This window comes from Equus przewalskii, chromosome 3 (assembly GCF_037783145.1).
Source record: "Equus przewalskii isolate Varuska chromosome 3, EquPr2, whole genome shotgun sequence".
Classification (NCBI taxonomy): Eukaryota; Metazoa; Chordata; class Mammalia; order Perissodactyla; family Equidae; genus Equus; species Equus przewalskii.
Window position 1 is genome coordinate 18,824,771 of NC_091833.1, and position 22,429 is coordinate 18,847,199.

General features: G+C 44.0%; 1 protein-coding gene across 1 annotated transcript in view; it reads left to right on the plus strand.

The window, feature by feature from the left end:
- Window positions 1-22,429, plus strand: part of CDH1 (cadherin 1) — a 72,627-nt gene that overhangs the window by 42,908 nt on the left and 7,290 nt on the right. The window contains exons 3-13 of the mRNA XM_070613767.1: window positions 3,806-4,032; window positions 7,340-7,483; window positions 7,610-7,765; window positions 8,518-8,662; window positions 10,090-10,265; window positions 10,523-10,651; window positions 12,278-12,460; window positions 13,941-14,185; window positions 17,595-17,740; window positions 20,279-20,503; window positions 20,841-21,071. Of these exons, the coding sequence (XP_070469868.1) occupies window positions 3,806-4,032; window positions 7,340-7,483; window positions 7,610-7,765; window positions 8,518-8,662; window positions 10,090-10,265; window positions 10,523-10,651; window positions 12,278-12,460; window positions 13,941-14,185; window positions 17,595-17,740; window positions 20,279-20,503; window positions 20,841-21,071 (2,007 nt within the window). The remainder of the gene's footprint in view (window positions 1-3,805; window positions 4,033-7,339; window positions 7,484-7,609; window positions 7,766-8,517; window positions 8,663-10,089; window positions 10,266-10,522; window positions 10,652-12,277; window positions 12,461-13,940; window positions 14,186-17,594; window positions 17,741-20,278; window positions 20,504-20,840; window positions 21,072-22,429) is intronic.

The following is a 22,429-nucleotide window of genomic DNA, read 5'->3' on the forward strand; positions in this document are numbered from 1 at the left end:
GGGATTATAAATGAATTAATAATTTGTAAAGTGCTTAGAATGGAGCCTGACACATAATGTGCTACATGTGTTTAAAATGTTCATAAAATAGTTATCAAAAGGTAGTTAAAGCTGTAGTTTTTGATGGCGGTGATGATATTACTGTGGCGAAAAGATTTTCCTATTTAGAGATGGCCAATGTGTTCTTGGCTCTTGTCACTGGGATTTGTTTTCTAGACCAAGTGACCAAATGACAGGTGTAGGAAAAGACCTGCTGGCTTACAGAGTACTTAGTCCCTTGCTGGCTTTATTTTTAACTTTTTTTGGTGGAAATGTTTGGGTACACCGAATCCCCATGTACCAATCCTCTGGTTTCAACAGTTTGCCATTCTTATTTCCTCCCACGTGCTGGCGTTAGCCTTCAGTGTGGCTCAGAGACACTGTCCAGCCCTTGCCAGGGTCGAGGCAGCCTTCCCAGAGCCTTCCGGGAGCAGGCGATCCCCTCAGTCGTTCTTATAATTTCCAGTTTATCAGCCCAGAAAATCAGATTGCACAGAAAGATAAAGTGTCTTAATGAGCACCCAGAAATTCAGGTTGGGGCTTGCCTGTCTGTCGTGCACACTTCTGTCTCTTCTCAAAGCATGGTGCTTAGCCACCATTAAGACTAGACGCCCCAACGCCAGTTAAGCACTTTGCATCAAATTATTTGGAAAGCCATTTTCATATTTTCAGGCTGCCACCCTGTGCAAGTTCAGTCATGCTTGTCCCAGCTTTCACTGCCCAGATCTGGGCCAGCTGGGGAAAGGAATTCAGTGTGATAAATGAGGGCAGATCTTGTTCCCTGCCTATATGACAAGCCCCCAACACATTCCGATCGTCACCCCATTACTTCTGTGGGGGATGACATTGGGGGAGGGTTATTTGAAAAGCATCTTGTTCTGCTAGTTGGAAAAGAAATTCCTGTGTTAGTCTTAAAGGGCAATATCTGCCTATCTTTCGACTTTGCATTTCTTCTTGGCTTCTGTTGTCATTTTATGGTTCATCTATTCATTTAGCAAATTCTTGTCTTCTAGCTTATCTACCCAAATGCACAGAAATAATAATCATCTCCTTCTACTTGCATTGCTGTTTAGCTTTCAAACTGTGATCACATTTACCCTCTGGGTTAATCTTCACTAAACCCTGAAGAGATAGGCTTGACCAGCGGTATCCTTTATGTTCCAGTAGAGAAAACTGAGACCCAGAGAGGTTAAGCATTCTGCTTAAGGCCACCCAGCAAGAACCTGATGGGATCTGAGTTTATAATGCAGTCACAGACTGAGACCAGCCCTTTGTTGGGGTTCTTCCTGTCGTAACCCTCTTCCTGTCGTTTATGATAGCCTTCCCCTGAACACTTCACCCGCACCCCCTCAAATCTGGGGAATGAGTTGGAGAAACAGCCTGAAGGGTGAGAGTAGAGGTGGGCACATGGTTTTGATTTTTTTTACAAACTAGGAGGCAGGGCTTGGGTGAGTGATTGTTCGAAGGACCCAGCTCCCTCCTCTGAACTAACTCTTCTTGATTTGGCTGCTCAATTTATTTGCCAGGTAGCAGACTCCCAGCTACTGCATGAAGTAGCCTCAGATGTCTACCATCTTTGGGTCCTAGCTTGGAGGCAAAAACTTCTTTTAAAAATATCCAAGGCCGTAATAGGGTCTCTCCAGGGTAAGAGAGAGCCAACCACGAGACTCGCGTAACTTGTGTTAAGAGCCACTCCCAGTTCTGCTATTTACTAGTTATAGGACGTCGGGCAAATTTCTTAACCTCTCTGAGCCTCAGTCTTTTCATCTTCAAAATGAGGATAATCATGGTGCTTACGGTCTCACACCCAAACATGGTCTTATTTTCTTTGGTAAGGGTGGGGCTCTTGGCTTCAGAAATCTTTGCAAGGGTGGCCCCTGGTGGAAGAGATGAAAACTGCAGCCCAGACATCCTGGATGGCTTTAGGGCTTTCTGACAGAGACCTAATCCTCATGAATGTAGAGGTGTCTAGCCTTGTAAAATGGGCAGAGGAGCAGGAATTTTTATAAAAGATCGCTTGGACAAAATAGAAATTCCATTGGAGGGATGAGGAGCAATCATTTGAAGGGGAGGAAAACAGGCCAACTTGAGAGTTTCCCAGAATGAACTGTCTTGTCGACTGTTCCTTCTGCCTAGAAGGCTCTTGAGTCAGGTTTCTGCAAGACTGGCTCCTTCAGGTCTCAGCTTAGATGCCTCCACCTTAGAGAGGCTTGCCCTCACCATCCAATGTAAGTTACACCTTCCCCAATTCCCCTCTCCCCGTCACTCTTGTCACCCTCTTTAATTCCTTTATGTCTAGCACTTGTCACTAACTGAAATTATTGGTTTCTGTATTCGCCCGCCTCTTCCACAGTAGCGTATGCCCACGGGGAGCAGGTGCCTGGTCTCTCTTGTTTATAGTCTGTCCTTAGAGGCCAGCCCAGTTTCTGGCATATGGCTTGGGGGATATCTGTTGAATGAATCCTTTGCGACACTGATGTTTAGTGTAGACATTTTTTCAGTACAGCTTCTCCAGCTTTGGGTATTAATACTTCTTAAGTTTTAATACTTTAATATCTATAAAGCTTTAAGTACAGTCATGTGCTACGTAACGTTTTGGCCAAAAATGGACCACATATACGATGGTGGTCCCAGAAGATTAGTGTCATATAGCCTAGATGTGTAGTAGGCTGTACCATCTAGGTTTGTGTAAGTGCACTCTGTGATGTTCACACAGTGATGAAATCACCTAACAATGCATTTCTCAGATCGTATCCCCATCGATAAGTGACGCATGACTGTAGCTTTTTCTCTGAGTCATTAGTCATAACGTTCCCCCACCCAGGTCATCCTTTTCTGTCTGTGGGTTTGTCTTGCTGCCCTGTATGACCGGGTTGAAGACTTTCCTGTGCAACCATCCTTGTCTCCCCCAACTGACAGTGATCCGTTTCTCCTCTGCGCCTCATACTGCAAGCATAGAATCAGCACTCAATAAATATTGACAGTTATCTGTGTCTTTTGTGGAATACTTGTGGGGGCTGAATAAATGATTAACCAAAGCTACATTTGCTTTTTAAATGCTTATATAACAAACTTTAATATAGTGTTTATTATGTGTCAGGTACTGTTTTATGTATCTTAAAACAACCCTAGTCGTTACTGTCGCCTTCATTCTACAGATGGGTAGACGGAGACACAGAGATTAAATAATTCGCCCAAGGTCACAGAGCTGGGAATTGAACCCAGGTAGTCTGTTCCAGAGCCCATGCTCTTAACCATTATGCCATGCCGCCTCCCTCTTATTATCTTATAATCTCTCTTATCATCGGCCACCGTTTATGGAAATGTAAACTGCTAATTTAAGTGTAGACTCTCCACAGCCCCTCACTGTACCCTGGTCCCTAACTCATGGACTCTTAGAGGTATTTGGTCTCAGTTATTTTAGTGGTCTGGTTTCGTATTGTCATAGAGCCATCTGAAGGAGAGGCCCCGTTTTTTATTGCTGTTGAAAAGGAGATGTTACTTTCTAGACAGGTGACTGTTTGCACTTTACAAGTAGATGAGAAGAAAATCAGATCACAATTAACAGTCGCCCTGTGATTGTGAAGGGCATAGTGTGATATCGACTACTTTGGTATCATCGCTGTTCTGTCACCAGAGTGTGGTTTGTTGTGCTTGTTTTGTGTGTCAGGCTTTTGGTGGGTGACTCAAGTTCGATTTTTAGAGCAGGAATGCTCTTGTCTTTAACCTGCCCGATTTCCTAATCACTGTGATTTCTGCCCTACAGTGAGTTTTGAAGGATGCACTGGTCAGCCGAGGACAGTCTATGCTTCTGATGACACCCGATTCAGAGTGGGCACAGATGGTGTGGTTATGGTCAAGCGGCCTCTACAGCTTCATAATCCGGAGATGAGTTTTCTTGTCCATGCCTGGGACTCCAGCCGCAGGAAGCTCTCTACCAAGGTTACCGTGAAGGCAGCCACGCACGAGCACCACCGCCACCACCACCACCATGTACGTTGGGGTGTTCCTTGGAAGTTCTCATTGTTTTAGTCTGCTGCCTAATCCAGGTTTCTCTGCCTTGGCACCATTCACATTTGGGGCTGGATAATTTTTGTTGTAGTCTGTCCTGTGTATACTATGTGATGTTTAGCGGCATCCCTGGCCTTAACCCACTACATAGATGCCAGGAACACTCCTCTAGTTGTGACAATCAAAACTGTCTCCAGACATTGCCAATGCCCCTAGGGGGAAAGATCGCCCCAGTTGAGAACCGTTGGTCTAACTGAACTAATTCTTTTAGGGGATTTTTTGTTGCTGAGTGGAGAGGGATCAGGTAGAATGATGGCAAGATGTCATTAACTTTGTTTCCGTGGGTCAGAGCACAGATACTGTCTGGGATTGAATCCCAGCCCTGCCATTTACTACTTGAATAACCTTGAGAGAATCTCTCAACCTGTCTATGCTTGAATTTCCTTCTCTGCACAATGGACATAACAATGACAGCATGAGTGAATACGTGTAAAGTGCTAGAACTATGCTAGGCATTTAGTAAGTACTCAGTAATTGTTACAATGAACATACAGAACAATGAACTAGAGGGCAATTCTCTGATTGTTTTGCTCTTTGTGTTTTTAATGGGGAGGTTCTTGGCACAGAAAAGGAAGAATCAGTGGGAAGCTTTTGCCCCATTGGACTGTCATTTCCACAGGATCCTTCCCCTTTGTAATTGTAGTGCCTGGCCCTCGGTCTGGCACTTACCAGGAGCTCGGGAAATATTGAATGGAAAAGATGGATGGATTGGCCATGAATGGTCAGATACATATCTGTCCAGGTTCTTGGCAGGAATGTTTTTGGGTGTTGTTACCCAAAGCCAAATGGCTCTGCCGGTTTCTAAACTGCTCCCTTGGTGCTTCCTACAATATGCGTCTCTGGAGGCCATTCTACTTCCATCCTCCGGCTGCCTGGGACGTGTGGAGCATGTTGTAAATGCCAGAGCCTTTCAGGCTGGCTCCTGTTTTTCTCCCCGAAGACTTGAGATTCTAGGAACTTAATAGTCCTGACAGATCTAATTTTTCTCCCTGGTGTGATTGGACAGACCAGAAAAATGCGGAACTTAGTAGAACTATGTTAGCACAGCTCCCTGACTCAAGCGTTCAAGTGTTAAGTTCAGAATGGCGAGTTCATGCTCGCAACTGTGCGTGGAAGTCTCTTCTGTCCAAAAGACAATTTTGAGCTTGGTTTTTCAACTTTTCCTCCCCACCTCTGCCAACTTGGCCTCTGCCTCCATGACTGCTGTATCATGATTAGGTTCAAATACGTATTATTAAAAAACCCACAAATTACTGTGGTTTCTGCAAAATAGAGTATTTCTCTTTCAAGTTAAGGAAATCCAAGGGTAAGTTGTGGCCAGTATGGGGACTCCACAGTTATCAGGGGCCCAGGTTCCTCCTTTCTGTTCTGTCATCCTCGCCACATGGCTTCCATCCTCAAGGATACCTCATGATCCAAGACACCTCCTGGAGCTCCAGTCACACATCTTTATTCTAGGTGATAAGGAGGAAGGGAGGAAGAAAAGGTATCACTTTCTTGTCTGTCTGCCTTTTTAAGAGGCCTCTGGAATTCTCAAGCAAATAATGTTTACATCTCATTGGCTGGAACTTGGCCTCATGGCCACACCTAGCTGCAAGTATAGTATAGAAAATGTAGTTTACTTGGCAAATTGCTGGATATAAAATTGAGATACATATATGGAGAGAAACAGATTTTTTTTTGTTTTTTTGTTTTTAGATAAGAAAAGGAGAAGGGATATTGAGTAGTAGGTACCAACTCTGCCACAGCTAGTTTGAGGTCCACTTTGGTTTGTCTCTAGTTCAAGAGGCCCTTGTGAGGCCAGGTGGTCCTGCATTAGGAGAAAGGATGGTGATCTTACCTCTCTGTGATGAATCTGTCTTCACTCATCAGTGCCTGTTCTCCCCCCATGGCTGTGTAAGATGGGCATTTTTAGGCTCAGGATACAGTGTGGTCGTCGGTTTAATACTTGGTTCCTGTGCTGAAAGCAAATCTCAAACTCGACTTCATTAAAACCATAACTTGGTCTTTTCTAACCAATCCAGCCGTCATCTTCATCACTATCATTTATTGAGCACTTAGCATGTTTCAGGTGTTCAGTGCCTGATCTGCATTACTAGTATCTCATTTAATCCTTTCAAGAACCTGTGAGGGAGATACTAATATTATTCCCATTTTAGACATTCAGAAACCGTGGGACATTAAATAATCTGCCTAAGAGGAGGAAGTGCCACAGTGAGGATTCAGAGCATGCCCTTGGCCCAGGCAGGACTACTCCTCTAGGAGATTAAAGCAAGGATGCGAGGGGGGGGGGGGGAGGTATGTGTGCGCGTGTGCATGCGCTAAGGGGTGTGTGAGTGACCAGTATCAGGAATGCAGGATTGGGAAGGATTTTGTGATGCTATCTGGTCGTATCTCATATCTATCTTGTGCATTTTGAATCAAATTTCAAAAGTCAGGAACTAGAGCTTGACTCACACTTGGCAAAGAGTGGTCCGTGGCTGTGTGGAGGGTGGGAGATGGATTGTCCTCTGGACCCTTTACTGTGTTACCAGTAATCACTTTAAAGCACTTAAACAATTTGGAGGATGTTTTCCTTCCATCTTCAACTATCTTATTTCCCGGCGTGTGCATAAAGTTATCTTTATCGCACATGGAAGCTGTTCAATGCAAATCTCAAAGGGTGTTTTTGGTTTCCACCCAACAGCCTCTGTTAGAACAAATGGAAACCATATAGATAGAATGACACAACAAGAATAAGGAATTTGTATTGATCACAAAGTCGTTCTTAGTACCAATTCCCAAAACTTACTTATTTGGATGATAACTCCACTTTGGGGACCTATATCCCTAGGAAAAACATAAAATAAAAGAAAATTAAAACACTTAAGTATACAGTTGTTGAATAAGCTCTGATATTGAATCATCAGAGTATAATCTATTAAAAACAACAGGTGTGATATGTAGGCTGGAAATAAGTTGTAAAGTAATATCAGGCCCTTGAAGCTGTAATCACGTATGCATAATGATTATTTGAACTCCCAACACTAAGAAGGATCAAAAGAGAACATCATCTTTATGATACGGCGAAAGGGTTCATTGGGTTTTGTTTTGGTTGCTCATTTTGTTATTAAGTTAAAACCATACACTTCCCTCCAAAGGCTGGAAATGCTGACTGGGTAGGTTGGATTGTTCAGGCGGTCATATTTCTCCTGTGTTATCTCATTTTATTCTCCATCTTTCCTTTTAGGAGGCTGTCTCTGGAACCCATACAGAAGTGCTCACATTTCCCAGCTCCCACCATGGTCTTAGAAGACAGAAGAGAGACTGGGTTATCCCTCCTATCAGCTGCCCAGAAAATGAGAAAGGCCCATTTCCTAAGAATCTGGTTCAGGTAGAGAAAGAAGTTCTCTATATCTCTGGGAGGAATTTGGCTGAGAAGGACCAAAGAGAGAAAGGGAAAAGACCCAATGTCAGGATCCTTCCTTGCTAATTCTGTTTCTTTCTGTTTTGTCTTTAGATAAAATCTAACAGGGACAAAGAAACCAAGGTTTTCTATAGCATCACTGGCCAAGGAGCCGACACACCCCCTGTTGGTGTGTTTATTATTGAAAGAGAAACAGGATGGTTAAAGGTGACAGAGCCTCTGGATAGAGAAGAAATTTCCAAGTACATTGTGAGTATCTCTTAGAAGGTTATTAATGGTGGGGTCACATCCTTCTAAAATTTTTTGGTCAACCCATGTTGCACCCCTAGATCACATGCCCTGGACATGAGAGGAGCTTATTTTGACATCTCTAGACTTGTTAATAAGGAGAAATAACAGGAGAACCTGGAAAAATTGGGGGTTGTTGATTTTTTTCCTTGTTAGGAATAAGGAGGGGAGAGTCCTTATGCATCATGCGTGAGTTAGACCCAAGATGCCAACTTTTTCTTGGGGCTAAAAGTCCCTGACCCAAAGGAAGAGGCCAGTGATGATCTTGGGAGTGAAAACCATTTCTGGGCCTTGGTAGCAATATGGGCTTAGGGAAGCTGGGAGGTAAATCATTGATGCCAAATGCAGAAAAATCTGGGGGAAACACTATTTACCCTGCTTGGAATAAGTCAGGGTGTTTGAGCCTTCCACCTGTATCTCCTAGGCCTGGTCCCCCAGCCCTTGGGTGGGAAGTGGAACCTCTGACCTGGTGGCTGTGTTTTCCAGCTCATGGGTCTTCACATCGTGTCATGGTCTCAACTAGTGTCATGATGTGATTAAAGCAGCAGCCCAGGTGTGAGAAAAGTTCTCTGCTGGGTGTGTCCATCCTTGGGTCTTGGAGAGTGGGAGGGAGTGGAAGCCAAGTAGAGTCCCCTCTGCTCTGGGCAGACCTCCTCTCCACTTGTTCTCCCACTCTTGTTGGGGCCCAAGTAACCCTCACTTGGCTCTTGCAGCTCTTCTCTCATGCTGTGTCTTCGAATGGGAATGCAATCGAGGACCCGATGGAGATTGTGATCACGGTGACAGATCAGAATGACAACAAGCCCGAGTTCACCCAGCTGGTCTTTGAAGGGTCTGTCATGGAAGGTGCTCTTCCAGGTATGTCCAATAATGAGGAGCTGACCACCTGGAAAGACTTGATTCTTTGGACCTCAAAGTGTTGGGGCTGACGTTTGGGGTCAGGCCCTGTATATGGACAGAACTTCTTTGGCAGAGCAGTTTAAGAACAACCTTTCCTGATTAAGAAATAATCCTTGCCAGTCTTAGGCCATTCCTGATCACATTCTTATATCTCTTCCATAAAGGTAACCATTGCCCTGACTTTTGTGGTAACTAATCTCTGGTTTATCTTTCGCCATGTGTGTTTTATTTACCTCTAGATAATATCTTGTTAGTTTTGCCCATTTTCAAACTTTATATACATGGAATCATACTATACTATACATGTATTTCCATGATGTACTCCTTTCATTCAACCTTACGTACATAATAATGGTTCTTCCATGTTGTTGCCCATAGCTATTCATTTTCATTGCTGTGTAGTATTCCCTTGCCTGGATATTTTTATATTTATATAAAATAGCTTATCTATTCCACTGTTGATTAAAAAATGGGGTTGTTTGAGTTTCTTGCCATTATAAACAGTGCTCTCAGAACATTCTTGAATATGTCTCCTGGTGCAGATATGCAAGGATTTCTCTAGGGATATATCCATAATAGTGGATTGCTCATTTGTGGGATATGTGCATGTTCAACTTTATTACATGGTGATAAACTGTTTTCCCAAGTGATTGAACCAATTTACATTCCTACCAGCAATATATATCCTGCAATTGTTAGACTTTTAGCTTTGGCCAATCTGTTGAGTGTATAATTGTATCTCAATGCAATTTTAAATTGCATTTCTCTGATTATTCATGAGTGAAGCAGCTTATCGTATGTTTCCTGGCAATTTGGGTTTCTTCTTTATGACTTGTCTCTTCAAGTCTTTTGTCCTTTTTTTTCCTCTGGGCCGTTTATCTTTTTCCTGTTGATTCTTAAAGAGTTAATTAGATGTTCTGGGAACTAGTCCTTTGTCAGTCACATGTGCTAAAAATGTTTTCTTCCACTTTAAAGGCAATGATCTCAAATGACCGTTCTGTCTGGTGAAGCTGTGGCTGAGGAGGCAATTGTGGAAATTTCTGGGATTTTTTCCTATCTTACATGCCATTCACTCAGGATGAAAGACATGGCACAATTGCTAGTTTAGGGTTATTTATTCTCCATACTCCTTCCCACCTCCACTCCCCACCCGAAATATGTGTTGGGAAAATTGAGTTCTTGGAACACCACACGTTTGGTGGAATGCTTGTTTCCTCTCCTAGGACTTAGGTAAGAAATTTGGAAATTTGAGAATGGAGGAGCCATAATCTGGTAGCATCCCCAGGGCCTCTCCTTCAACATTCTGGACAGAACTGAGCTGAACGGTATTGACCAGGCCCCCAAGTGCAGCTTCACTGCATCTTCCTCTCCTTTGATGCTTCCAGGAACCTCTGTGATGCAGGTCACGGCCACAGATGCAGACGATGACGTGAATACCTACAATGCTGCCATTGTGTACTCCATCCTCAGCCAAGAGCCTATGCTGCCTCACAAGCAAATGTTCACCATCAACAGGGACACGGGAGTCATCAGTGTGCTCACCACCGGGCTGGACCGGGAGGTGAGGGGTCAAGAGCACCCAGAGGGTGTTGAGGGCAAATTCCATGGAAAATGCAAAACTTGGCTGAGGCCGGTTACCACTTCATATGGTCATGGTCTGAACTTAGCATCTAAACATCCGTCCAGAGGTTTTGTGCCAGGAGGGCAGGCTGGCATTTAAACAGATGATAAAATATTCTGTTTCTGTGTGATGGGCTGGGCTGGGCCTGATATGGCTACTCTGTGGTTCTGATTCGGGTGTGTTTGATCTCTCTGCAGAGTTTTCCCACATATACCCTAGTGGTCCAGGCTGCTGACCTTCAAGGTGAGGGCTTAAGTACAACTGCCACAGCCGTGATCACAGTCACTGACGCCAATGACAACCCTCCCGTCTTCAACCCCACCTTGGTAATTCCCCAACTCCTTGGACTGTTTTCAAAGAAATGTCCTTTGTCGTCTCACAGCTGCTCATATGGAACCCTTTGAAAACTTTCCCCAGACTAGTGAACTTTAAGAAGCAAGCAGATTGGGCTGGCGGCTGTCTCTGTCATCCTCAGCCTGGGGCCTAGTGGCAGAGGTTTGTGAAGCTGCAAAAAACACCTACTGAATTCATGTCCTCATAATGTGCATCTTAAAAATAAATCTTACCAAGTTTTATTTATTCACTGAACAAATATTTTCTGAGTTTATGCCAGGCACTGTGTTAGACACTGGGGATATTATCACAAATAAGGCAGACAAAGATTCTATTCTCATGAAGTTTATAGTCTAGCTATAGAGATGTCAGACAACTTCTACAAATTGTTGTGTGAAATTACCTTAAACGTAGTCAAGGAGAGGGTACCAACAGCTGTATGAAAGAACCTTAAACCTTATTGTATTAGTTAGAAATCATCTCAGTGGTTAGTAACAGAGACTTGACTCTTGTGGTCAAATAGGGTTGATTTTCTTCTCTTGTGTCACAAAAAGCCCAGAGGTAGATAGTCCCCTCTCTCAATAGAGACCAAGCCTCTTTTGTCTTGCTGTCCCACCATCCTTGGTGCATGGCTTCCATCCTTAATGTCACTTTGTGGCCCAAGATGGCTGCTGGGGCTCCAGCAATATCTGAGCTTCCTGTTGGGTCAGGAAGGAGGCAAGGGCAAAGGGTACAAAAGGCATTGCTGCTGCTAAGTCAAGTCCTCTTATTTCTGTGAAGACCCATCCCACAAGTTTTGTTTACATCTCAGCAACTGCTGTGGGCAAGGAAGACTGGAAATAAAGTTTTATCTGGGTACATTGCTGCCACCAACAATGTAGTCAGTGAAGAAGGGGAGAATGGATATTCAGTAGGTGATTAGCAGTGTCTGCCACTCTAGCCTGGCATTGTGAGTCCAAGAGGGATTCACAAAGACAGTGAGTAACATTTATAGTAAGACTTGAAAGGAGGTTGGTAAACGTGGGACAGGGGAGGGTGGAAGAGTGTTCTAGGTAGAGGGATCAGCATGTGCAAAATGCCCTGAATCGAGAGGAAGCTTGATACATAGCAAGAACTGAAAAACAGTCAGTACAGTGAGCCAAATGAGGTCGGGTCCTGAAGGACCTTGTAAACTGAGGTAAGAATTTTAAAATTTATCCTGAGTGCAAGGGGATGTCGTCAGAGAGTTTTAAGCAGAGAACTGTAATGACCAGATTTTCGTTTTATGAAACTTGGTGGTACTGCTGAGAATGATGGGGGAGGAGGGAGTGGCGGATAAATCACAATGTGTTGCACTTGACTAAGATCACAGTCAGCAACTGGGCCAGAGTGTGCCAAGGGGCTCCGAGGGCCAAGGCCTCGGAAACCTACTTCAGGGAGTCAGGGAGGACCATGCTCCTGAGTGCTTGCTGCTCTAGCAACGGACAGGAGACAAGGGCCCTGCTGGTAGAGTGGGTGCTAGCTCTGAGATTCTTCTCAAAGCTTGAGCTCAGAAAGGAATCCCTTAGTCCCCTAAGCCCTGACTCCGCCATCAGGTCTCAGTATGTTGTAAATGACCCATCTTGTGCTTTGCTCTGCAGTACGAGGGGCAGGTGCCTGAGAACCAGGCTGATGTCCTAATCACCAGACTCAAAGTGACGGATGCCGACGTCCCCAACACCCCGGCATGGGAGGCCGTGTACACCATATTAAATGATAATGAGCAGCAATTTGTTGTCACCACAGACCCAGTAACCAATGAAGGCATTTTGAAAACAGCTAAGGTTTGTATGGTGCCTGGCAGGATACAGAAACAGACAGCCCAGCTAGCTACCCACTCCTTCGTTCCCTTGTCTTCTCAGAAGTTGATTAGTGTGGCATTGGCGGGGTGGGGCGGGCGGCTTTCCCAGATTCTGGTGGACCATGTGAGGTGCAGTGACTCTTCAGGCTCATGTGAGAAGTCAAGAAGCTCTTGCACAGCTCCCTAAGATTGAAGAGGAAGAGGGCCCGGCCCGGGGTTCGCCGGTTCGGATCCTGGGTGCAGACATGGCTGTGCTTGGCAAGCCATGCTGTGGCAGGCATGCCATATATAAAGTAGAGGAAGTTGGGTGTCGATGTTGGCTCAGGGTCAGTCTTCCTCGGCGGGGGTGGAGGCGGGGGGAGGAGGATTGGCAGCAGATGTTAACTCAGGGCTAATCTTCCTAAAAAAAAAAAAAAAAAAAAGATTTAAGAGGAAGTTCCATCTACTTTAATGGGCTCTTCCCTGAAACATTTGCCTACCCCCGTAGCCCTTTTGCAAATGAGAGGAAAAACAGTTTCCCTGGTCTCTGCTATTTTGCTGGATTATTTTAGAAGTGGGGCAAATATGACTGCTTGGAAACTCGAATACTAAGATGTTGAGTGATTTCCTTGTTGAAGTTAGTCAGAGAGTTAATAGATCCCTAGATTAGCCCCAAAGCTCCAACTTCCTCTTGAGCAAATGAGCAGACCCTTCATTTCTGAATTACTTAGTATGCAATCTTGTCTCCCACTTAACATTTGATGTCAACATTTTCTGTTATTATTCTGTCAACAAAAGAAAGAAGCTAATAATTTGAATTTCTACCATACACAAGTTCCTACCTAAAACTTTCCATTTTCTTCCTTACAGCACCTCTATGAGGTAGTTCCTTTTCCTCCTTGTTTATTTAGGTGTGGAAACAGGCCCAGAAGTTACATAGCCCAAATCACACAGCTAGGAGATGGCCCAGCTGGGATGTGACCTTGTTGCTGACTACTTCTGAATCCCATGTTCTTGCCACTAACCTTACTGGGGTAGTGAGATGGACAAGCAGGGTCTTCTGTCCATGTGCTGTCACATGGACATCATGTCACATAGGATGTGAACATTCTTCCTGGTGTTGGGTAGATAAATGACTCAATGTGCTGGTGTTTGTTAGCTGAGGTTTGCCATTTGAGATTTCATATTGTCTTTATTTTTCTCCTGGGGTTCTCAACTCTGATATGGCTGCATGGTAGTCATCAGGAGCTTTTTAAAAATATCTCTGTCCAGGCCCCCCTCTCAGAGATCGTTATTTCCTGGGTTAGGGGTTAGAGCCCGGGCATCCATATTCTGTGAAAGTTCTCCACTTAGTTCTTCTGAATGCAGCCAGATTTGGGAACCACTGGTGTGTTGCTAACCAAAAGCAATAGGAAAGGATTTAATTTTTTTTTTGTTTTTTTTTCACATAAAAATTTTTTAACTCAATTTTTTCTGCTCTTCAGGGCTTAGATTTTGAGGCCAAGCAGCAGTATAATCTGTTTGTGACCGTGAAGAATGTGGCCCCCTTTGAGGTCACTCTCTCCACCTCCACAGCCACTGTCACCGTGGACGTGATGGATGTGAACGAAGCCCCCATCTTTGTGCCTCCCCAAAAGAGAGTGGAAGTGCCTGAAGACTTCGGCGTGGGCCTGGAAATCACATCCTACACTGCCCAGGATCCCGACAAGTTTATGGAACAGAAGATAACGTAAGTGTGAGGAGTTTTCATCTGGCTTGCAGCAACTGGGTGTATGTGTATAATATATTTCGTTCATAGCCTTTATCATCGTTGGTCCCTGCAAGACCCTTCTCGTTTGGCTTTTTTTTTTTTTTTTAACTCCTTTTTATCCTCATTCCCCACACTTTTCCCTCCATAGTTGGCCATTCTAGGTTTTCGGTGCTTCCTCCCTTTGAGTTCATATAGCATAGTAGGAATGTGGGGGTGTTTTTGTTTTTAGGGTGTTTTCTTGGGAAGATTAGCCCTGAGCTAGCATCTGCCGCCAATCCTCCTCTTTGTGCTGAGGAAGACTGGCCCTGAGCTAACATCCGTGCCCATCTTCCTCTACTTTATATGTGGGATGCCTGCCACAGCATGGCTTGCCAAGCGGTGCCATGTCCACACCCGGGATCCGAACCAGCAAACCCCGGCCCGCCGAAGCGGAGCGTGCGAACTTAACCGCTGCACCACCAGGGCAGCCCCAAGGAATTTGGTTTTAGTTTACATATATTGTATTGTGTTAGAAGTGGCTTACTGTTTTTTCTCTTTTTAAACCTGAAGGCACCTCTATAATGTAAATCACAGCTACAGATGCTGCAAACACATTTACAAACCAACCAACAACACGCCTGTGACCAAGTATGATAAAGAATATTCTTAATCTTTTGAGAGCTTGATCTGATTGACTGCATACATGGTGCTCCAGTGTGACGACAGTGTAACTCAAAGGAGAGACCGTTAGAGCACAAATCCAAACATGACACGTGCATCTTGTTACTAATAGTATGATTTCCAGGGATAACCGAGGCCTCGGTCAGTGTCCCTGCTTTCTCTTCGCAGAGAGAGAGATTCCTACCCGTTAATATCTACTCTCTGTAGAAAAAATGTTAGGCAAATCCAGAGTAGAGTCATGCTTGATAATTGAGTGTGTTCTTGTTTTGGGGGGTGTTTATGTTTCGGCATCAGTGCCTGTGATTTATTAAATGTAAACTAAACAAAGGGTTTAAGTGTGACTTCAGCTTCCGATGATCGTCTGGGAGGTGCTAATTCTACCCTGAGTGAAAGGGCTCGTAAATAAACTGTGCATGTGCAGTGTATGGGGTGAACCGTATAAAAGGTCCAGGGAGTGATCTTAATGACTGCTAGAATCATTAGGTCAAGGATGATGGGGAATTTTAAAACAGAGGAACCAGGCTGATAGCACCCAAACCTTCTGATTGATTTTAACATTTACTAAAGAAGCAGGGGCAACGTGACATTATGTGCTGCTTGACGTGATTCCATAGACATACACAGCATCTCTTAAGAAATGTGTTTTGGAGAAAACAAAAGTTGAAACAGAATCTAATCAAGCCTTAGGATCTGATTTTGAAGAAATGCAGAGGATGAAGAAACAAGTTAAACGCTGTGAGGAAACAGCCAAATACAGAATGTGGGAACCATATGACAAATGGCAAAAGAATCGGGGTGACTCCTATAGAATAAAAGGGTGTTAAGAGACAAATCAACAATTGTGACATGTGGACTATGCTTGAATATGGATTCAGACAATCCAACTGAGGAAGACACGCTGGAGGCAATTGGGGAAATTTGAACAGACGCGGCGTTAGTGACGTTGTCAGTATTATAGTTTTGTTCGTGTTAGTGGCATTGTGATTAAGTTTTGTTAAAGACCTTGTCTAGTAGAGATATGTACTGACGTATTTATAGGAGAAACCTTCCGATATCTCAGATTTACTTTATACATGTAGTCAATGTACTCATAATCCAAGGATACTTCTAGGTGGTCCAAAATATAAAGGCTGGTAAGATGTGTTTTAATCAAAGTTTAAAAGAATAGTGAAAAACTAAAGACAATATTATGGGGTTTTTGTTCAAGGGTAAAGCCTTCGATTGTATGGTTTCCAGGCTAGCTTGCAGGAGTGAAATAGGTACGTTAAGGCCTCTCTTTGGGCAAGTTCAGGGACCGAATCTTAATATTGCTTGTAGACGCCCTTACCCCTGGAATGAAGACCACCCTATATAGTTCATTGCTTTGCAGTTGAAAGAAGTGAGGATAAGCTCACAGGGCTCCAGGGCCCTTTCCTCCTTAGGTTTCTTTGCCTCCCTTACTGAGCCTTTCCATGACTCCGATAGATAACTGGGCAGTATATCTCTGTTTTTCCGTGCCTTTGTTTCCTCTGATTGACTGTTTTTGGTTTTCCTACTAAGGTATTGCTTAACAGGATTCTCTTGGCATTTTGAATAAAACATTTTTTTGCTGTGTAAGACCAGAAGGAGCTTTAGGCTCTCTGGCACCTACTATTAAATGCAAGAGTACAGCCCGCCCCCATGTCACTGTGCTAACCTGAATCTCCAAATCCTCATGGCGGGCTGTTGTGGGGCGCCACCCCTTGGGAACACTGTACCCTTTGGGGAGCTGGTCTGAAAGAGCCTGCTTTTTCAAATACATGAGGATCATAGTAGTCATTGCTTCAGGCAAGAATTATCCATAGATGCAAAATCTATTGGATGAAAGTTAGTTGGTGAACAGGATATTCTCAGGTTATCTCCCCTCAGATTATAGATTAGTTGCAAAGGGGAAAAAGGTACCTTTCCTGTGAAGAAATCAGATGGGCTCTCCCTTATCCAAGGGACCACAGTTAACATCGCCAATGAAAGAATAGACGCCATGTGCCTCCTAATGCGATGCACCAAGAAAGAGACAGCGTCCCCTACGTGGTGTTTGTTCCTCCCCTCCAAATGCATAACTGAATCTAATTATGAGGGAATAATCAGACAAACCCAGATTGAAGAATTTACTACGAAACAACTGGCCTGCATGTTTCAAAAATGTCAGTGTCAAGAAAGAAAAGAAAGGCTAAGGAATGGTTCCAAATGAGTGGAAACTAAAGAAACATAACAGCTAAATGCTGCACATGCTCCTGGATTGGATCCGGAATCTGGGCAGGAATGCGATGAAGGACAGTTTTGGGCAAACTGACTATTTGAATATGTGCCGTGTATTAAGTAGTGGTATTATATATCAAAGTTATATTTCCTGAAGTTGAAAATCAAATTGTGGTTATATAAGAGAATGCCTCCATTCTTAAGAGATGACACATTGAAGTATTTTTGAGTTAAGGAACATGACGTCTGCAACTTATTCTCAAATGGTCCTGCAAAACAAGAAATTACGTATATATGTGAACATACATATATGGCACAATATTAACAATGGGTGACTCTAGGTGAAGAATACATGGATGGTTATCATACTTTTCTGACAACTTCTGTAGGTTTATTACTTTTTTAAATAAGAAAGTTGGAAGTAAATATATCAAAGAAGAGGAACTTGAGCCTTCATCAACTACATGCTGCTTGCTGTTCCCATACTAAGCCAGAGCTTGTCCCTTTCCAGGTATCGGATTTGGAGGGATGCTGCCAACTGGCTGAAGATTAATCCTGACACTGGTGCCATTTCCACTCAGGCTGAGTTGGACAGAGAGAACTTGGAGCACGTGAAGAACAGCACGTACACGGCCCTCATTATAGCCACGGACAACGGTAAGGGTGCCCTTAGCATTTGGCGTTTGCTTCCTTGCCCCCATCCTTCTTTTAGAAGTATGAGTTCATTCTTTTTCCTTTATTCTTAAACAAAAGCATTCTCATTGTCAAAGATGCAAATAATTTAGGGGAAGCAGAAGTTCTTTTCACCACTCCTTCTCTATACTTCAGCCCATCCGTCCCCATGGGAGCCAGACTGCCTGGGTTTAGATCCTAGGACCAAGCTTAATACCTGTGTGAACTTGGACCTATTACCTAATCTTTATGTCCCTCAATTCCTTTATCTGACAAAATGATAATACCTCATCTGGATTAAATGAGTTAATTTATGTAAAAGTGCCAGAAGAGTGCCTGCTACATAGTCCATGCTTTGTAAGGGCTGTCATTTTTATCGTCAACATCACCATCATCATCATTAGTGAGGTATAGCTCCTTTCACACTGTTTCCATATATTTGAATACATTTAGAAATATAGTTTATTATAAAACCACTACCTAATTTATGGCCTTTTGTTGTTTTTATTATAAAAATCATTGTCTTAGTCATGTTTTAAATTTAAAAAAAAATTTTTTTTAATTGACAATATGCCTTTAGACACAGAGATCCACCTTGGCACGTTATTGATGTACCTCTTTAATAACGCGACCTTATGTGGACGTAGCATCATTTAATCCTCACACCTTAAGGGACACTGGGCTTGTTTCCAGTTGTTCATTATCTCCATGAGTGATGAGTAAACAGCCTTGTACATGTCTCTATGTGCAAGCATTTCCCTTGGAAAGATATTCAGAAGCAGAATTACTGTTAAAGAGACCCGCTAGCTTCCCATGATTAATTTTCTTCCCTTCTCTCACCCCCCAGCATCCCAAGGTAGTAACTCCAGGTTTGACAATCTGGAAAGCAGAAGGGAGGGCAAGTCAGGGCATGATGGGGCTTCATCCGTAGAATGCTTTTGCATAAGGGGAGAGCTGGCCCATTGCTTCAGCTGCAGTGTTACACTGCCAGCTATGGCTGCACGGGAATTCCCTAGCCTGTCCAGGAGGTAAGTTGAGGAAATGGCAATATAACTAGGGTTGGCAAATTTTCTATAAAGAGTCAAGGCGTAAATATTTTAGCCTCTGCAGGCTGTGCAGTCTCTGTTGATGTTGTAGCCTAGAAGCAGCCATAGAAATCTGTAAAGGAGTGAGCATAGCTGTGTTCCGAATTAGGCCAGAAGGCCTTAGTGTGCTGACCCCTGACCTAATAATAAAGGCTAAGGTGTGGCAGTTCTGAATGATTCCTTCAAGTGTTACTTTGTGCATGAATCAACGCTTTTTACTGTAAGGTCTAAGAGGAGAATGAAAATCTGTCATATTTTCTATCAGAAAAATCGATCTGCTCGTTTAAATTTTTTTGTTTAATTATTTTTTAATTAGAAAAAAATTTAAATGACACCTGCTCATTGTTTAAAAAAAATTTCATGTGATAAGGTAAAAAGATCCATCCATGGATGAATAGATAAGCAAAGTATGTTGTATACATACAACGGAATATTATTCAGCCTTAACAAGGAAGGAAATCCTGTCACATGTTACAACATGGGCGAACCTTGAGGACAGTGTGCTAAGTGAAATCAACCAATCGCAAAAAGAAATACTATATGATTCCACTCACAGGAGGTATTAAAGTAGTGAAATTAATAGAAACAGAAAGTAGAATGGTGGTTACCAGAGACTGGGGCGGAGGGGGAATGGAGATGGGGAGATGTTTAATGGTACAGAGTTTCAGTTTTGCAAGATGGAAAAGTTCTGAAGATCTATTTCACAACAATGTGAACGTACTAACACTATTGAACTATACACTTAAAAATGGTTAGGATGGTAAGTTCTATGCTCTGTGTGGGTTTTTTTTTTTTTTTACCACAATTTTTTTTTTTAAAGATTAAAAGGAAAAAAATAATCTACAGTCTTGGCACCCAGGTATACCTATTTATAGGTTTGAGGCATATTCCTCTGGATTTTTTTTTTCTTCTATTATCTACTAATATTGATGATGATTCCTTGAGTATCTGCTTTATGTACTATCATATGCTAGGCGCTGTTTCAGGATGTAAAAGAAACGCAAACAGAAGTGTGTATGAACTTCCAAATTATTTTGAAAAGCAACTTGCTGCAATTTAAAAAGGCTCAGCCCTTTGATAATGACCTTAAAGCCATACAATTTCAGAAAAGGGAGAACTGGTGGCAATGAGGATTTCTTGGGGTGGTTAAAATTTAATGGATGGATAGAGTCATATGAAGAAGAGGAAGGAGGGTGTCCTTGGTGTGAGGAATAACTTCAATGATCGTTATCAAGGCAGGGAATAAGCAGGTCAGAGACCTGCCCAACCAGGACTGAAGATGCCCTGGGACTGGCCGGCCGGAGACTCCGTGGGCAGGCTGGGGCCTGGCGATGGACCCTGAAGAGCTAGGATGAGATTTGGATTCAGTCTGCTGGGAGGCAGGAGGGATTCGTCAACGTTCCTGAGCTGTGAGATTTCCTATGTATTTTCTTTTTAGGTTCTCCACTTGCTACTGGAACGGGAACCCTTCTTCTGATCCTCTCCGATGTGAATGACAATGGCCCTATACCAGAACCTCGAAATATGGACTTCTGCCAGAAGGATCCGCAGCCTCATATCATCAACATCATTGACCCAGATCTTCCCCCCAACACATCCCCCTTCACAGCAGAACTAACACATGGGGCAAGTGTCAACTGGACCATCGAGTACAATGACCCAGGTGGGAACTTGAGTCGCATTTTTGGAAACTTTGCTCTGCCCCTCGTGCTTCCCTGCTCCCAACCCTCCTCCTGAGTGTCTCTTCTCTTCTTCTAGATGACACCCCTTTTGTTTGTTGCTTGTTTCCTCGTCCCTTCTACATTTGAGGTGTTCCAGCAAAGGTCCCTTTCCTCTCCTGGTACCTACCTCGGTGACGTACCTCCCAGTAATCTATAACCCACACAGCTCTGTTTTCTTTACTCAGCTTTGGAATGTCTTCAGTTCCCTAAGAATTTTATTCTAGAATGAACTTTTTTTCCTCCCCTGATCTCATAATTTATTTTTGTTGCTTCCTTCAGCCCACGAATCTCTTGTTTTGAAGCCAAAGAAAATCCTAGAGTTGGGTGACTACAAAATAAATCTCAAGCTCATGGATAACCAGAACAAAGACCAAGTGACCACCTTAGATGTGGCTGTGTGTGACTGTGAAGGGGCCGTCACCAACTGTGGGAGGAACAGGCAGGTTGCTGAAGCAGGATTGCAGGTTTCTGCCATTCTGGGGATTCTTGGAGGCATCCTTGCTTTGCTACGTAAGTACAGCTGGCAAGTGTTTCAGCCTCTGACTTCGAAAATGTCAGAGGTTTACCTCTTACTAAATATTTCAGAGTAAGTGGTGGAAGGGTGGAAGGCAGCCGTGTTCCATTAAGTCAACAGAGGACACTGTCCTTCTGTTTTGTTGTTCTTTCATCCCTAAGGGCAGTGCTTTCAAGCCCGAGTGCAAACAAGTCACCTGTTCTCTTTGTAACATGAGAATTCTGATCCAGTAGGTCTGGGGTGAGGCCTCAGATTCTGGATTTCCGGCCAGCTCCCAGATGCTGCTGATGTTGCAGGTCCTTGGACCGCAGTTGGAGCAGCAAGGCCTCAGGGTGCTGCCCTCGTCAGCATGGTCACAGCTAGCTGGCTCACCACCACCACCTCCACATTCTGTCCTGGAGGACGGATGACAGGGAGTGGAGGCGCTTATCTGGGAATTGCACGTTTCACCTCCACTCACGTCCCATTGGCCCAAACACAGCAACACCTAGTTGCAAGGGAGCCTGGAAGCTCCCACTCTTAACTGGGTAACCATCTGCCCACTTAAACCTTAGCAGGGGGTGGGGGTGGGGTGGAATGTGGGGTGAAGGATGAGAGAGCAAAAGCGTACTGGGGAAAGTTTGGCCATTTCTCTTATAATCCTTCAAACTGCTATCACCTGAGCCCACCTGTAGACTGAGCCCCTGGGCTGACACAGACGCTGTTGTGGTTTTGAAAAGCTAGCAGTGTCAAGTCGATTAGAAAACTTTCAAAGATAATGTAAAATTAGGGGCTGAAAATGGTGCTCCAGGTCATGAATGCCTTTGCAGTCAGAAGAGGGGGCTGCTAATTGAGTCTCAAGGAAGGTTTGGTGGAAGACATAGGACGATTGGCCAGAGGGGCTGGTGAAATCCAGATAGGCAGAGGGGCATTCGTGAAGGTTCCCATACATAGTGAAGGCACAGAGAGGGGAAGGCTGAAGGCTTAACTGGACTGTGTAGGGCGGAGAGGAGGCCAGCCTGGCTGGAGAAGAAGAAAGCTCTTAGAGGGAGCAGTGGGACCATCTCTGGGGCTTCCCATTTAGATTCGGCATGGGCCGGTTGATCCTGCTGCTCGCTGCTTCAGCAGCCTTGAGAAGGGGTTAACTTTTGGCCTTCAGGAAATGGTGGTGCTGTATCCCGTTTGCTCCTCCCCTCTGCTGCCTGTATCCTCTCAAAATGGAGAAGGAAGGAGAATGTTGGTGAGAATTCAGTGAGCCTTCTGGACTTTTGTTCCTTCAGGATTCACATGGCTCTACTGCCCCCGTGGGATTAGGTTAAGCTACCTTCCTCTGCCGTAACACAAGCCCTGCCTGCCCGCTGACTTCTCCCCCGAA